Source organism: Lycorma delicatula, chromosome 2 (assembly GCF_047948215.1).
Source record: "Lycorma delicatula isolate Av1 chromosome 2, ASM4794821v1, whole genome shotgun sequence".
NCBI classification, from domain to species: domain Eukaryota; kingdom Metazoa; phylum Arthropoda; class Insecta; order Hemiptera; family Fulgoridae; genus Lycorma; species Lycorma delicatula.
The window spans coordinates 112761032-112779343 of NC_134456.1; the positions used below are offsets into that span (position 1 = coordinate 112761032).

An 18312-nucleotide genomic window follows, 5' to 3' on the forward strand; every position below is an offset into this window, starting at 1 on the left:
ATCTGTAGCGTTGCCCAAATGAAGGAACTAAAATTTTCCATTGGAGACTTTAAGTTTTGTTCAAAGTAAAATACGATATTGGCTCTCTCATTTAAATCTACATTTACCTCTACAGATAAGTTGATCGGTCTGTAGCTCGGAGGAACTTTATCCAAGGTCTGTAACATTTCATGTCAAGCCAATGCTCATGCACCCTGATACAGCCCCACCCGATTTTTTTCAATTTATTTAAACACATATGTAGCCTATGACACTCCTGGTGACATAAGGATTCCAACGTGAGATCATTCATCTAATTCGGTCATACATCATTCAGATGATACGGTGGAACATACATACATACATATACCCTAAATACATTACTCTCCTTTTTAGAGTCATGTAATAATTAATAACAATAATTCAGAGATTTATATTTTATGATTTAGTTTTATATTTGTAAGAATATATATTAATAAAAACTACTGTGCCACACAGAACATCATTTAAATCGGTATAAATATAATTATTATTATAATTTGCTGAATTACTTTTTTTTGTAGTCACTAAATCTATGGATACAGTTTTATTTAAGAATATGTTTTTACATTAATTTCTAGAAATAGATTGTAAACAATACATACATATGCTATGGAAAATGAAATAAGATCCATTTCTGAGTATATCACTTAAATTTTGCTCTGGTCTGATTCCACCCTGATTTTATATTATACTAACAAATACCCCGTTTGAATTTTGAAAATCGGACGATTGTTTGCAAAGATATTATCTTTCTTTTTCCTGTTTAGCATCCGTTCTAATAATACTTCAGAGGATGATATGTATGAGTGTAAATGAAGTGTAGTCTTGTATATTCTCAGTTCAACCACTCCTGAGATGTGTGGTTAATTGAAACCCAACCACCAAAGAACACTGGTATCCACGATCTAATATTCAAATCCGTGCAAAAATAACTGGCTTTACTAAAACTTGAACGTTAGAACTCTCGACTTCCTAATCAGCTGATTTGGAAACACGCGTTCACCACTAGATCAACCCAGTGGGTTGCAAAGATATTATAAGAATACCCTATTGAATCTCCGAAAACAGCCCCTCAGGGGCAGTTTGTTTGTTACCAGTTGAGGGTGATGATTGGTATACCTTCGCACGAGGTGCTCGCATCACCTCACCAATCTAGCCTCACACGCAGTTCCCCCAGGTTATTGAACAGAAATTCCATTAATATTAAGTTCCACTATTATTAAACAGAAATTTTTTAACTTTCTTTAATACTATTTCGTTTTATTTAACGGAAATTTAATTCTATTGTTTTTGTAATGTTTTCATTGATTGATTGAAGCTCACATTTCACATTCATTAATTCATGTCAGTAAAACTTTTGCTTCAATCGGCAAATATCCAATACATATCCAATATAGATATATTATGATCTCCAGATAACGTAAGGATTCCCACGCAGGGTCATAATCTAGATCGGTTCAGCCGTTTAACTGATACGGTGTAACATATATACGTACTTACATAACATTCCTTTTTGAGCAGTCGTGTAAAAATTAATTAATTTTAAGCGGTCGGAAAATTAATTTCAAGAAGTTCCCGCTAGGAGGTAACAGAACAGAATGGCGATAATTATGACGGAATCATAATTCTTGTAAGTCTTGTTTTGAAAGGTTCTGTTTAATTTTGAATAAGTAGATAAGTTTTATTAAACGTTAAAAAGTGTAATTATTTCATTAAAATGGAAGAACCAAATATCAAACAAGTGCTGAATGCCATAAACGTTTTAATAAAACCTAGTACACAAGGTAAGTTATGTTATTGTTTTTATCAATGTTAGGTTAAGTTTCATAATACGGCGGACCAAAATTTTTTTTTAACTGAAGTTTTAAACGATTTTGTTTAACATTATTACATTACTATTTTTCATATATTCAAGTTTTTGAATATATTTAGGTGTAATTCTAATCTATCTTTTAAGCATTTCTGAAAAGTTGTGTAATTTAAACTGTTTAATTCAAAATGAATTTAATTATAGATTTTTAATTTACTGGATGATTAATGAAAGTGATTGCAATGATTTTATATTACATTGTAGAACTTAGAATTATTGAAAGAATAATTTATAGTCTCTATCAAAAAAAATTAAGGTGTACAATATCATTGTTTTAAGTAAGATAAAAGTGATGATTTTTAAAGGAGAATATCCTCTAAAATCAAAGATTTTACTTAATGTCATGTATTGTAAGTCAGCCATTGCAAGTACTTTGGTTGTGATGTTTCCTATGAAGATTATTTTGATTTAATAAAAAAAAGTGAAGTTTAATTAATACACAGCAGGACAATTCATAGAACACTTAATAAAGGACAGAACTGTATCTGTAATCAGAATTTTAATGATTTGTAACTGATATGAGCTTGATTTTAAAGAATTCCAATTTTGCGCGGCAGTTGATACTTTAATTTTTTGATCAATTAATAAAAATTGCTTTAAAATGCTAAATTCCAACTCTGTGAAGATGTGTTCTATATGTTGTTGAAGGAATATAAAAAAAACTTGCTTTCATGAATTTCATTTTATGTTTTTATATTATTTATTAGTGGTTATAATCCATGAAGATAAAACATTATCCCAGAACTATCAGAAATATGCTGTTAAACCTTGAGACTCTGAACAGTTCACTGTTATTATTATCTGCTTACTGGAATAGTATTAGTACTGAAAGCAATATTTATAAAGTTTTAAGATGTTTATAAAATATAATATAATATAAATATGCTTTAGAATTTTTATGTAACTGGTAAAATGTTACTAATATGCATTACAAAACCCAACCTATCTACTACGATCACTGTAACATTAAAGTATGCATTAATCTTCTTCTCCTTAGTCTAGTGATGTTCAGTTAGCCCTTTTTGACAGAAAGGTTATTCAAAGTAAACTATTCTTAAAATCAAAACAATTGATTTTCTTTAATTTGTTTTTGAATATTAATTCAAATTATTGGCTTCCTTGACCATTATTTTTCCAATGTGTAGTTTTTCTTGTAGTTAGTCTTTTTGTTTATATAGATTCTTCTGTTAGCGGTGTTGGTGTTAGTATTACCAATAATGATTGTGTGTGTGTGTGTGCGCACGTACACATGTGTATATAAAATTTGATTTCTTAATTTCAATTTAACTATATTGTTATTTTAAATTAAATTATTTAATTACATTTTTTAAACAAAATGCTGTCTCTTATTTTAGGAAAATCTAAAGATCTTAGTGAAGCACTGAGGATTAATATACAAGAAATATCAAGTTTAAATCCAAGTCTTGTTGATGAATTGTCTCATCTTAGAAATATACATATAAATAACAGTGATGATATTTGGTAAGTCAGTGTATAGCGATATTGTCATGAATAACAATAATAATATTTTGTAAATTACATGTTGACTGGTTTGATGATATCTGGTGTTTTTAAATGGTAATTATTACTTTTCTATGTAAACTATGATATAATAGTATACTTTTATAACCATGTATTATGATACAGTTGTTTTTATTAGCATTTATACAGCCAACATCTAACACTAAGCCAGTAGTCCTGATCATCTGTATAAATGTTAAAAAATTTTCTACCTCTACTCTGGTGAAGAAATTGGTAAAAATTATTCTAATAATATATATTTCAATTTTGTTTTGCGCTTTTCCTTACACAAGACATTAATCTCTTTACTTAGAAAAATATCTTTATTAATTGCGTTTGTTTCAACATAAAAATAAAATACAAAAGATTACACACTGATAATCACAACTTGCTGTAGGTATATAAATTAAACTAATAAGATTAGTATGATATACTGTTGTGGACTGATGATGTAGATTCATCCATAAATACTAATACATCCATAAACACAAACAGGCACCACTCATAACCAGAATCAACATTAAATACAAATTAAAACACAAATAAAGTACAAATTGTAGCACAATTTGTACTTTATTTTGTGTTAAAAGAACCAAGCTTTCATTGTTTTTGATCTGTTTGAAATTTAAAATAAACTAAATTTGAAGAAAAAAAGTTAAACAACCATTGCAGGATAAATCAGATAAATTGTTCTACTACATAATTAGAGGTATTTCCTAACCATGCTTTGAAGAAGGTATTGCATAATTAGTTCTGAAACATTCTCTAGAAGAACAATACCCATTTACCTTTAGTGCAAGAGGTAAATAGTTTGAAACCAGGTCAGAATGCTTATATTTTTTATATTATACCTTACTACTCCTCAGTATTTGTTCCCGACCACCTTTCTCCTTATAATCATCATCTGGTGTTCTGTCTGACAGCAGTCTCCTTATGCTACCACTTCCATCCATTTCTGTCCCAAGCCTTCTTATTCATACCCTTGTTAATTGCCAATCTGACCTCTATCAACTTCATCCATCTTCTTCCTCCTCATTTCCTTTCTCCATCTACTGACCCTTCTATTGTAATTCTCAAGATCCCCACTTCTTCTAGCACATATCCTAACTAGCCTCCTTTTTTTTTGTGTACTTCCTGTTTAAGTGTTCTTCTTTAATTCAGTTCATTATTTCCTCATTCTGCACTTTATCTATCCATCTTTTCTCCATCCCCACATCTCAAAAAACTCATCCAGTTCCTCTCCCTCTTCCTCATCATCCATACTTCTCTTCTATACATCAACACTGTCTATACAGAGCATTTGGCTAATATCTTCTATAACTCTTAATTCCAGACTTTTACTACATAGTAATTTTCTCTTTTTACAGAAGGGTTCCTTTGCCATCCTTACTTTTCCTTTTATTTCCATTACTTTCTTCCAGTCCTCTGTTACCATAGTCCCTAAATATCTATAATTTTTTCTCCTTTTCTATTTTTTCTTATCACTAAATCCTCTTTGTTGTTTTCTTCCATCAATTTAATTGTCCTATGTTTATTTTTATTGCTTACTCCATTCTCTTATTGGGTTGTAATTTATACCTAGTGATGTAGTAGGCTATAGATACTCTAACTCCTTAATGTAAGAAATTCAGCTTCCGATGGACCCTCAATCAATAATGCTGCACTAGATGTATGGAGCCTTCCAATTCATAATTTTCAATATCTGCTTAAAAAGAAGCCTAATTAGGAGAGTAGATGTGTTTGTAATTTTATTAAAAACTTAATTTTTCTGTGGTTTTTTTCAGTTGGAAATATGTGTGTATTTGTCTGAATGTTTTACTGCTATTGAAAAAACATTTACAAAATGATGAAAATGAACTTCTAAGTATTTCACAACAAAAATCTGTGCAAAATATTTTTGAGTTTATTATTTCTATTGGTTTATTACCTTACCTATTACCCGGTGTTGGATTGGGAATTGAACAGCGTTGCCCAAATGCTTCACTGTTTAAGAATTGTATTTATACTTCTTCTGTTAGTGATATTGATGTAAGTATTATCAGTAGTAATTGTAATGTATACATATAGTAGTTTGTTTATTACATAAATAGAATTTTTGTTTTTAATTTTATTTACAGTGGAATTTCTTTTGAACAGTAGTAAAAATTTGTTCAAAATATTATTGTGGTAAGTATGCATTGTTTATGACTTTGTATATTTAAGTCACTGATCCTTTTAATGGCATGAAGTACAAATTTTTACTTGTGCGTATTTCAAAACCATTTATCCACCTTACATTTAAATATATAAAAATTTATATATATTTATATTTAATTTAAGTAAGCATACATTAAACTCGTTTAAATACTGTTGTTAGTTATATACACATAAATGTTACAGAAATAGTTCCAAATAAACTAAAATATCTAGAAGTGTTTATTGAGAATTATATTTACACTTACGATTTTATTACATTGTAGTTTTTTTTTTTTAAAATGCATTTCTTGAGAAGTATGGAAACTTTAGTCTTCCAGCGTAGTTAAGTGTATGTAAAATAAATCTGAACATCCATTAACTAAAAGATACATATTGAAATAAAAAATAATAGGCTCAATTATTAATAGAAAACAACTAATTAAAAATTAATCAGGCTTATATGGCAGTTTCATATCTGAAATACGTGCTTCAAACATGCACCTCAATCCAGTCAGCCATTGAAACTATGATAGAAGGTAATATAAGCGATTTTCATTAACTGAAGAAATATTTCACATGTACTTGTAAAAATTGTTCAAGATGTTCACAGAATAATACTTAAAGGTAATTTCATAAGAATTGTTCAGGCTATTAGAATTATGATATAGATTGACAAACAGATGGATACATAATAATTCATTATATTTGGAATTTTTTTGTACTTAAAAATTACCTGATAGAAATAGATGGAAGGAAAGATTGCTTTGGATTCAATTTTATTACCGTTTTAACTTCAGTCTGCATATTTGGAAATTCTTTTCAATTGCTAAATTTGGTAGTGGAGGACAATGTTTGAGTGATCCAACCATACAATTTTGTTTATGTGGAATTGTAATATTTTATTTGTGAGTTTTGTTTTTACTAAAGTTAGAAGGCTTTAGTTGTTTGTTATATCAATATTCTGGGTGTTATTTCAGTGTTACTTATTTATTGTTTTTGTTTATTTGGTAGCGTGGGTAGCCTAGGCTATCTTGGCCATAGACTATTTAGTGGTTCTTTATTGAATTTCACCTCTTTTGGTTGGTTTTCTTTGGTATAGTGTTTTATTAGGAGTGTAGTTTTTGATTAGTGTTGTTTATTGGTCATTAATTTAAAATTAGTGTAATTTTACATATAGTTGTTTATCATTCAAGAGCGTAATTTATTTACATAGGCAACAGGCATATTGACTCATTATGATTGGTTGTTTTGTTTTGTGGCGGCCATATTGCTGTATCTCGATTGGTGTGTTGTTTACATTGTGCTCTGATTAGGCGGTCTTGTTTGCGATTAAAAATAACTCTATGTTTCTTTTATCTTTGTTTATATCATTTATTAGGTGATCAATTGATAATATGTGGTAAGGAAAAGCAGGGTAAGCCTAGGTGAGATAAACAATCCACTCCTGCTGATGAAGTATTGGCTGGGGTGTGGATTGATGATTCGTCCACCTTGGGAGAGGATGAGCTGAGGGCTTGAGTGTCAAGTGTTTTTACCTGGGCTAAAAAGGACAATCTTGTATGTAACTTTGATTGGATGTGAAGGTAGTTCAGCTCCGCTCTTGAGAGAGTTGAATGAATGATATGGCTCACTGATATAATTTTTGGACAATCCCAAATGTGGTTTAATTGGTTCTTGAAAAATGGCTATTTCTGGATTTAAAGGTTTTAAATCAATTATCATTGTCCTAGCTGAAGGATATGAGACCTTAGCTGTTAGGCCTGCAGAAATTAGGGAGGTGTTGGTTAAAGAAAAGGTTCAGTTCCTGCGGTAATGCCTCAGCATAAGCCTTATGCTGAGGTGTTGAGAGAGAAATGAGAGGCCAGTCTGACTAGTTAGCAACTGGAAGTTGTTTTTGTCAACTTAAAAGAGGGGGGGTTAATAGCTAAGACAAGTAAGGAGATGGACGATGAATTTCAGATCATCCTTTGTCAAAAGAGGTTGAGCCTGAAAATTCATAATATACGTGAAAGGAAAACGGGGTTAGTTGTTGCTGCTGATGACAAGCAGACAATCAATGTTATCTCAGACTCCCTTGAAGTCAGTAAATCCCACATGAAAGTAAACCCCAAACGGAGGAGGCATCTGAGGGTCATAGTTTATGACAGTTCAACGTTTATATGAGGAGGAGTTGATGATTCTCGTACAAGAGCAAAATAGTTGGATGACAGAGGCATACATCAAGTCCAATTGTTGATTGCTATTTAAAACAGGTAGGCGTGAGGCAGAGTGCTACCATGGTGTGTTTGAGGTGAGTCCTAATCTCTGGAAATGCTTCATTGCAGAAGGCAGATCTTTTGTTGACTTTTCTTCATTAAGGTTAAGGATTACTTAGATGTCCAGCGTTGTTTCAAGTCCTGCCAGTATGGATACAGAGCGAAGTTCTGTAATAACTGGTGGCAGTGTGTGCACATTGTGGTGAGGAGGGACATAAACAAGATGAGTGTCTTAAGAAGTCAGAGGGTCTGACTTGTGTGAATTGCAAACATGCTAATAAGAATTCCTAGCACTCTGTGAATAGAAAGGATTATGGTTTTTATCGGATGACTGTCGATATATACATTAATTCTTTAGCTTTAAATGGTTAAATTTGGGCATTTAAATACACAGGGTACTTACATTGTTCAGATTGAGTTCAGTGAGGTTGTTCTGCGTAGAGGTTTGGATGTGGTTCTGCAGCTTCCACATGTTGTGTGTGGTGATCTGTCAGATTTTTCTCATTGGAAATGATTCTATTCCGGTTCTGACAGTATGTTTGCTGTTGTATGCAGAAGGGAATTTGATTGTGGTTTCTTATGACAGCTCTCAGATAGTCATCACGTTGTTGTTCATGTAGATATTCAGAAATAGCATCTGTATGTTGCAAGTTCATATTTTCAATACAGAGGTTCCTGCTGATTGTTGTCTTGAGGTCAGATCAAATTCTCAGATTCTCTGGTCATAGTCCTATCCTTATTGATGCGGATGTTAACCCTAAGTAACTATTGTGGCATAGTGGTTTCACTGATGATGGTAGTGAATTAATTGAGGGCTTTTTAGCCCTGCATGATGTGCAGGTATTTAATTTGCCTGGTGAGTTGCCCACCTACACAGGTATGGTAGATGGGCATTGGTTTTTTAGTGGATCAAACAATGATGTTGCCGTTGGTAGGTTTATTCCTGCCAGTGTTGACTAGAAGGTGGTTGATAATTGCTCAAGCTATCATCAATTGATTGTTTATGAATTGATTGTTGGTGGCTTGAATGAGCACTACTAATGTAATATTCCAGTTCAGTAGGGTCATCTGCACAAGCAAGACTGGAGGAAATTCATTGATTTTCTGTCGGCCAGACATCATGTTCTTGATCAAAGTTTGGAGACATTGGGTTTAGAAGATGTGGCAGACAGATTGTCAGTAGCTTTCATTGATGCTGCTGAACATTCAGTTCCCCATAGTTCTTGTCAAGAAAGGCTCACACACCATGGAAGAGTAGGGAATTAGTAGGGCTGTCTGTCATTTATGAAGAGCGTCTCAGCATGTGGGTGATCCTAAACAGCAGGCAGTCCTTGTTGCAGAGTATAAAGATAAAAGATCTCATTATTTCCATAAGCTCCAAACAGTGAAGAAGGATTCTTGGCGTTTCTGTGCGAGTGAACAAGGGAGCAAACAGGGTGTTGTGTACAGGGTTTTAGGACACAAATATAAAAAGGACATTCTTCTGTCTACTAGCTCGACCTGGCATGGCATAATATCAGATGTATCTGAAATTTTATGGAGACTGCTTAACAATTTACTGCCCGATGACAATGAAGCTGGGGAAACCTCATACCATCTGCAGGTGTGGCATGAGGTCGCTCTGTTTCGCAGAGATGCATTATCTTTTGGGATTGCTGAGGCTGAGGTGCATCAGGCTATTTTTAGCTTAGGCAGAGGTGAGCCCCCCTGGGCTTTGGTGGAATAACAGTGGAGCTCCTTGTTTGTTCAGTTGGGGTGAGTGTAACAACTATCACACGTGTGTTCAATAAATTGTTATTTGGTGGATGCTTCCCTGTATGTTGGAAGAAAGAGATTGTTAAATTTTTGCTTAAAGGAGACAACAAGGATCCTACTGTTAGTTTGTCATATAGACCTCTGATGCTACTGCTGGTTGTTGGTTTGGAAGTTGCTTTGAGAAGGTTTTGTATCTTTGTATAAATGAGAGGTTGACTTTGCAAGGGATATTAATAGAAAACTAGTACGACTTTTGTCCCAGAAAAGGTACTGAGGACGCCATTCTCCATGTGATGAGTGTGGTATTGACCAGTGCAGCGGAATATGTCTTGGGAATTTTCCTGGACATTCTGGTGCTTTAAATAATCTGTGGTGGTCTTCTGTCATTTACCATATACTGATGGCGAATTACAATTATTGCAAAGCTATTTCAGTCATCGTGATGTGTTGCACTGCAGGGGCATGAGGTTGGCAAGACACTGCCAAAAGGTTGTCCCCAAGTCAGTGTGTTGGGTCCTCTGTTGTGGATGGTTGAATTTGATTTTCTTCTACGGCTGAGGTTGTCCAGTGGGTGTCGCATGGTGGCTTATGCCGACAACAGGCTCCTGCTGGTTGAAGGACGCTCACAGAGGGAGTTGGAGTTCAGAGCTACTCGTGTGTGCAGGATTCTAGAGCTGTGGGGCCATTAATAGAAGGTGATGTTCAGCCTGGAGAAGACCATGATGATGCTTCGTAAGGGCTGTTTGGCTGTGAGGTGAGAAGCCTGAGTCTCGATCGCAGGCCGTATAAAGTATGTTAAGGCTCAGAAGTACCTCAGGATGTTTCTCAATGAGAAGTTTTAATTCAAGAAGCACTTTTAATATGTCGTGGGAAAAGTGTGTAGTGATTTCTTTGGTATTTGATGTGTGGTCAATCCTAATTGGGATCTTTATTTCAGGACCATGAGTATCCTGTACAAAGGTGTGTGCGAGGCTATAATGCTACATGCAGTACCTGTTTGGGTGGATAGGCTGAAATTTAAAAGTTACTGGAACATTTTACTGAGGGCCCAAAGACTTATGTTGCTGATGGTAACGGGTAGTTACCAAACGATTTCATGAGAAGAAATCTTGGAGATTGGAAATGTGAAACCTATTGGTTCTTGTGGTGGAAAGGCAGGAATGATATGTTGCTACGAAGATTGGTGAGTTGACTTCTGAAAAGATTCAGGAGATCGAGCAACATGGATTTGAATTATGGCAAGCAAGATGAGATGAGATGGAAGACGAACAGTATACATATGATCTCTTCCCGGATATTAGATGCTTGTGGGATACCTGGATTTTCCCAAATAAGTATGTTACTCAGTTTCTTTCAGGACACAGTGCTTTTAGGGGCAGGTTGGCGTGACACAGCCTGGTGGATTCAGGTTTGTGCTCACAGTGTGGTGCTAGATGACGCCTCCCACGTGCTATATGAGTCTTCAAAGTACGATGAGAAGCACCCTGAGATGATTTTGGATATTCGAGTTGACTTTGGATAGTCAGGAGAGTTGGAAAGAACCCAGACCAAATGAGTAATAGTAGAAGAATTTATCATTTTCCTTACTAAAGAAAGAATTACAGAAGGGGTGTAGGATCCCTACTGGGCTTCCTTTGATTTTTTTTCGTTTTGTTTTGTATTTTTGTTATTGAGTTGTGTGTCGAACTCACTTTTACCGATTCAGGTAGGTATATTTCAGTTCCTTCCCTCAATGTTTAGGTAATTTAGTCCTGTTTAAGACTTCCGTTGAGATTGCTTTGTTTTCCATGATTTCACCTTAATTTGTAGTATATCGATGGGAATGTCGCCTGTGACATTCCCATTGGTGGCATCCTGGCTGACGCAAAACTGAAATATGTCAATTGCTGAGATTTTTGAAGATGATCTCCGGTAAAGCCCATCAGGGCTAGGTAAGGAGGGGTGGCATTGTGACTGGAAACGTCACATGGTGGGTGTCTTCCCCTACGGGGTAGGATGAGAAATTATATTTGAAGTATTGAAAAGTCTCTATCCAAAAGGTTTTTGTGGTAAACGTTCCATGGTTGGTGTCGTCCCCTATAGGGTCAGGATGAGATATTATGTATGTATTACTGAAAACCTCTACCCAAAAGGTTTTTGTGTAACAGCCACTTCAGTCACTGCATCAGTCTGTTTGTTGTTACAGAGGTGTGTTTTCTGTTCAAGAAAAAATTGTATTTTGTGGTGTACCAAACTGAAGACAATAATAATTTTAGCATATCATGTATTTCAACATATATCTGAAAAGGAGGACACCATATATATGATGTGGATTCAGTAAGTTCAAAGAAACAGAATTTGTTCTCAAAAAAAAAATTCCCTGGAAGGCTATCAATATCAGAAATAAGCATTGAACAAATTAGATGATCTGCATCAGAAGTCCTAATAAATTCATCACATATTGAAGCCTTGAGTTATTAAAAATTCAGAAAAAACTGTTCATAACCTTAAAGGTTGTATTTATATGCATACAAAATTCAGCTTCTGAAAGAAATAAAGCCATTTGATACAGAAAACATTTCCAGATCGCTGTTGAGATTTTAGACAAAATTAGAAAAATAGATCATTTTTAGGTAATTGCTTAGAAAGATGATACCCATTTCAAAGTTATTAATCTGCATATGTATTGTGTTCACCGTGTTAATTGTAAATATAAAAAAAAAACATGCAGCTTTATTGTAGTTTTTGACTTATAAAGATTTTAAAAGGAAAATCGAAGGTGTTGAAGGAAATAATTTGAATTTATTTGTGTCAATATTCTCTTGTTTACATTTTAAATCAGCCAATTTATTTAAGGTTAATTAGACAAGATTAGCGAGCATTAGGTTATGTTTATATCATATAACATTTCAGTACATGTAATCATTAGTTATCTAACCTTAATTTTTATCTTAACCTTAACCTAAAGTGCACTAAACTAACTACAGGAATATGTAAGTTTTTGTTTTCATTTTAAAATCTTTATAAATCAAGAAAGTGAAAAAATCATCATCATTATTATTATAACGAAAAGACAGTAAAATTTAAAAACTATAGTACAGCAACATTTTTTTATTATTTATTATTAACATGTTGACCATGACACCATATGCAAAGAATACTTACTTTTGAATGCATATCAGCTTTCTGTTCTGAATAATTACCCATTTTTAAATGATGTAATTTTTACAGTTACTTTCACCTGGATTTTTGATAGTAGACATTTCATGAATATGGGAATTAAAAAACTGACATGTAATTTTTTAGAAAACACACAGCATCTAAAATTAATGTTTCTAATGTTTGACATACTTTAATGAAAAATTGTATAATTGAGACTTTCATGAAAAAATTATTAATGGAAATGTTTAGCTTAATATGTTAAATAGCTACTGCTTTTCTCAATTGAATGTACTCTATATACATTACATAAGACAATTCACCTTACACTTTTAATACATTAATTGCAGGTAGATGGGAAGGCTGAGAACGCCCTGCACTATGCCCTTCAAGAAGTCCTGACCAATCTCAATTGATTTTTCTTGTGGTATACAATAACTGCTTCTAAAGATATATTGAAAATAATGTAACTAGAAATATTTTTGTTTATATTTAATTCGTGCCTTAAACTACTATTTTCTTATGATGACCCTGTATTTTTGATCAAACAACAATTCTTGTTGTATACTAAATATTACTATTAATAATATTAAAACAAATTAATAGTTTTTGGGAAAATGCTAAGCAATACCAATTATAGGTATAATTGGTATTGCCAATGATACCTATACTAGGTATCATTGGCATGATACTAGGCATGAACTACAAAAATGCTACAATAATGCTACAAAAATTACTTGCTTAAAAATGCTACAAAAATTACAAAAATGCATGCTTAATTACAAAAAATAAGCTTATTTTTATTTTTTGTTTGTTTAAACAAACAAAAAATAAATTAAAAAAATTATTTTTTTTTATTCTATTCAAGTAAAACTTGCTAAAAAAAAAATGCAAAAAAAATGCTAAAAAAATGCTTTGATGGAACGGTACTTTACAAAAGCTAGGAATATAACAATTTATAATCTTTTTTAACTTTACTATATAGTTAAAAATATTTTTCAATTGGTCAGATCTCTTCAAATTTGGAAAAATAGAAAAGCAGAAATAATAAACAGAATTTTTAATTTATGCATTCAGTTGTTTTTTTTCTTATGGGACATTTCTGGCTGAAAATTGTGTAGATTTTGTGTTGTGTGTAAATCACTATTAATGTTTAATAAGTTTACTAATGTTGAATCACATTGGGTTGTAAGAATAATTATTCAAGAACATCAAACATGTGAATTTGTTTTTTTTTTTTAACCCTCTGTATGTATTATAATTTCTGTGTAAATGTTAAACACATTGGTATTACCTTATTTTATTTGTCGTTAAAATAAAATTTTTTTTTCCAGAAGTATTACAGAATGAGTGGTGTCACTAAATGCACGTTGTCATTGATTGAAGAAAAATCTATTAGCAGTTTATTACTTTCAAAGAATATAGGAGATATTCTTGCTGCTCTTTGTCAGTTAACCATGCCACCATTTAAAAAACCTACCGCAGAGCTGATTTCAGACCGTGAATATTTTCAGACAAAATTAATTTTTCTTGTCTCAACATCATACCAACCTCTTGTAATTAATGCATTGATGCTTATGCAGGGGAACAAGGTACATTTGATAAATGTAAAATAATTCAGTGAATAAAAAAATAATTAAGTAAATTAAATAAACAATTATTATTTAAATGAATTTTATGTAAAATTAATATGCTTAAATTTCCTGGTAATTAATTTTATTCATAAAATTTTAAGAATAGTTTGTGTTAAAAGAAATTAGCACATCTTGCATTAAAAAAGAATTTATTTAAAATTTTATTACAAGATTACTGTAACATTTATACTCTTTTTTGTACAGATTTGGTTCAAAATATTTATGGAAAAGGTTAGAAAAAGATCATAATTTTTTTAATTTATTCTACAGATCCTCTTTATTGTATGAAAATGTAGTTTTGGTGTATAATTTTTTTCTAATTTATGTAAGTTCGGTTATTTAAATTTATATTTCTTGTGAACTGTGTCTTTATAGTAATTGAATTTGGAATCGTATTGTGTGCTAAGCAGCTAAGTCCAAGATGGTTGCGAGTTGGTGTTAGCAAACTTTTGTCACAAAGATTGATGGAAAAAGATGGTGTTGTGTCGACTGTAAGGGCAATTCAGCATACAGCTAATTGTGAAGATCCTAATGTAGTGACAAAACTTGAATCTGTGGCTCGTCTTATAACTACACCTCACACAAGAGATGCTATCCTTTACTATAATAAAATTGCTCCTCAGGTATGTTTGATTATTTTAATAAACTTTTGCCTTGCATTCTTATTATTAAATGTCACATGGTGTTATATAATATTACTTTTTTAGAATTGTAATTTTAATCTGCAGTTTGTCACAAGGAAGTGATATTCTCATTTTCTTTTTTTAGAATAAATATATTTTCATTAATTTAATTATATTTAAATAATACCTAAAATATGATAGTAGGGATGTGGGGTGGATCCCACATGGGGTGGATGTGCATTGTTATGTCTTATATTGATTGTTTGTTTTTACTGTGTTTTATGTAGTTGATAATATTATATTCTAAATCTACAGTGATTAAATAATATTCATTAAACATCTAGTAAAATCCTGTGTTTGAAAATGTTGTTGCACGAATCAGTGTTATACAAGGAAAATTGAAGATTACATGGTCAACATAAAATTTGGAACTAAAATGGGTGTAGGTGTTCTATATAGTAATGTCCTGAATTGGAATATGTATTCTGAAGCAACCCATTACATAAAGGTCTTAAGTTACAACCCCATAAATTTATTTGTTCCATCATTCGTGGAACAAACAACACAAATAAGTTAGTATGTCTGTATGTTTGCTTATTCACATCTCATTTTATATTGTGATGTATGCTGTAGACCTATATTTGATACAAAACAGTTGAATGATGTCATTTCATGTCAAGTAATGAGTAATTCAACGCAATGAAATTTTCTTCACTATGAGTTCAGCTCTTGGTATAACTTCCTGTGTTCTTTAGTTGTGGTTGTGGTTTTACTATACACATATTGTAAAGCTTGTTTCATAAGTGAATTAAAGATTTTTATGACAGAATAACTTTTGGTATTATTTTATTGAACATCAAGATTTGTTAAGTTTGTGTATGTGTGTGTTTGGGGGGGGGGGGTTGCTTTGTTTTATCCCACTCTATGGTGAAACAATTTTATGAAGTATTTTAACCAATTAAGTATTTATAAATTCAAACTTAATTATTTTTATAATTAAGTAAGTATTTCTGTAATATTTCAGTTTACTTTCATTGATTAAAACATTTTGAATTTTATGATGAATAAAGATTGGGTTTGCAAAAATTCCCCAAATAATTTTTGTTATGTTTGTGGAAAATTCACCATGAAAGGTCAATGAAATCCAGTATCGAATCTGCTGAAAACTGCTTACAAACATTATTTTGACTGTCCCTTGGGAGACAAATATAAGTCCTCAATCAATGAATCCTCAAGTTCTGTAGATATTAATTGCGTTCCAGAAGAATCAATACTGAATGAACCTCACCTTATGACATAAGTAGAACTGAGCGACCTAATTTGTGACTTTATTTGTCAAAACATGTGAAACATCTAGGTTCATGTTTTAACGAATGAAATATATTAACAAGGATACTAAAATTTTAGTATGTAGAAATTGAAATGAAAATTTACTGAAATACTTAAGAAGAGGCGGTTTAATTTGTTCCTGCTATGATGTTAAGGGGCTATTGTCTGAACTAGACATTGAATATGTTATTCATGATTGACGTTTACTTATAGACTTACCAAAAAGAAGCTTAAAGGCAGTGTTGTTGCATAACTCAATTAAGTTTTCTTCTATACCAGTAGCTCATGTTGTAGAAATGAAAGAAGCATATAAAAGTATGTCAAAAATGTATAAAGTTATTAAGTATGATGAACATTCATGGTGAATCATTGCTGACCTAAAAGTGATGACTTCTTCTCAGTCTCCAGAGTGGCTTTACAAATATATGCGTTTTTTGTGTTTGTGCGATAGTCGGACTACGGATAAGCACTATGCTGTTAAAGACTGGCCAAAATGAAATCAGTGTAACCCAGGAAAGGAAAATGTCAATATTCCCCGTTGAAGCAGATCGTATTATTTTACCTCCCCTATACATAAAACTAGGTCTGATGAAAAATTTTGTAAAAGCGTTAGACAAAGATGGAGACGACTTTAAATATTTGACTGAGATTTATTCACAGTTAAGTGAAGTCAAATTAAAAGAGGTAATATTCATCGAACCACAAATAAAATTAATTTGTGAAAATATATTTGACAGCAAACTGAAACCTGAAGAAATAGCAGCATACAACTCATTCAAAGATGTTGTTACTGGTTTTCTTGGAAACAAAAAAGCTGAAAACCATGATCAACTTATAAATGGACTCTTAGTGAACTACAAAAATGTAGGCTACAGTATGTTATTGAAAATTAATTTTTTACATTCTCATTTGGACTTTTTTCCTTTAAATTTGGGTTACATCAGTTATAAACTAGGAAAAAGGTTCCACCAAAATTTTTTGCAGATGGAACAACGTTATCAAGGCAGATGGGATGAATCCACGATGATTGACTACTGCTGGATGATAAAAAGAGAAGACCTCGCTGAACACAAAAAGAAAATAAATAAGAAATTAAGATAAACATAATGTCTGCAAAATAAAAGTAGGAATTTTAATTGTAATTATTATTATTTTCGTATTCTATTATTTAAGAAGTTTCTCAATATTTTAAAGGATTATAACTAAAGATACAAGGGCGATGAAGAAAAATTGATTTCAATTAAGATTCAATATAAAAACACATTCACCTACTTTTATCTCAGTTCTAAATATTTTTGTTGACCTGTGTTATCCTTTGCCTAGAGAGGTAAAACAACAGCTTAAGTAATTTTCTACTGCACCTGGGTCTTTAGCTATTATTATTAATTTAATGAAAAGTCATATTACGATTTTAACCATTCATTTATACAGAAATAATGTGCTGAACTTTTAACTAGATAAAAATTATTTTGAAACACTTCTGCTGACGTTCAGTTACATCAAAAGGTGGTTTTATGTATCTTTCATGAGAATGATTGGAAATTGTCATTTAAATGAAGAATTTGAAATATCTTTCAAATTCTACAGAACTATTTTAATATTATAATAAAAAATAGTTCTACAGAACTATTTTAATATTTTTTTTAAATATAGAAAAAATTGAATATGTAAAAAAAAAACGAAAAATAAAAATATATACTATGGCGACCCAAAAATGAATCATCTTCAAAAGGAGATTTTAAGCACACATAGTGATAGCCTTGTATGCATACAAGTTACCTGTGTGTTTTCTACTTCCTATCTCAATGTTAAGTTGTTTTTTATAGTCATTGAATCTCAGTGATTGTTCTTGTATAATGTGTTTGTTAATCACTTATTAGGGTAAAAAAAATATTCATCGATGTTATGCAATTCAGTTTTGTATACGTTTAAAAAAATTAAACACATGAACACAGCAAGGTCATCATTCGAGAAGATTGTCTTGTTGGTGT

The 18312-nt window shown here is 31.8% G+C and overlaps 1 protein-coding gene across 4 annotated transcripts in view; it reads left to right on the forward strand.

Moving 5' to 3' along the window:
* Nucleotides 1-1630: 1630 nt before the first annotated feature.
* Nucleotides 1631-18312, forward strand: part of Tango6 (transport and golgi organization 6) — a 41713-nt gene continuing 25031 nt past the window's right edge. The window contains exons 1-5 of one of the 4 annotated variants that reach the window (XM_075356099.1): nt 1631-1805; nt 3247-3373; nt 5197-5440; nt 14070-14327; nt 14777-14992. In XM_075356099.1, the coding sequence (XP_075212214.1) occupies nt 1739-1805; nt 3247-3373; nt 5197-5440; nt 14070-14327; nt 14777-14992 (912 nt within the window). In that variant the 5' untranslated portion in view covers nt 1631-1738. The remainder of the gene's footprint in view (nt 1806-3246; nt 3374-5196; nt 5441-14069; nt 14328-14776; nt 14993-18312) is intronic. The other 3 variants (XM_075356100.1, XM_075356102.1, XM_075356103.1) reach the window with 3 other exon arrangements.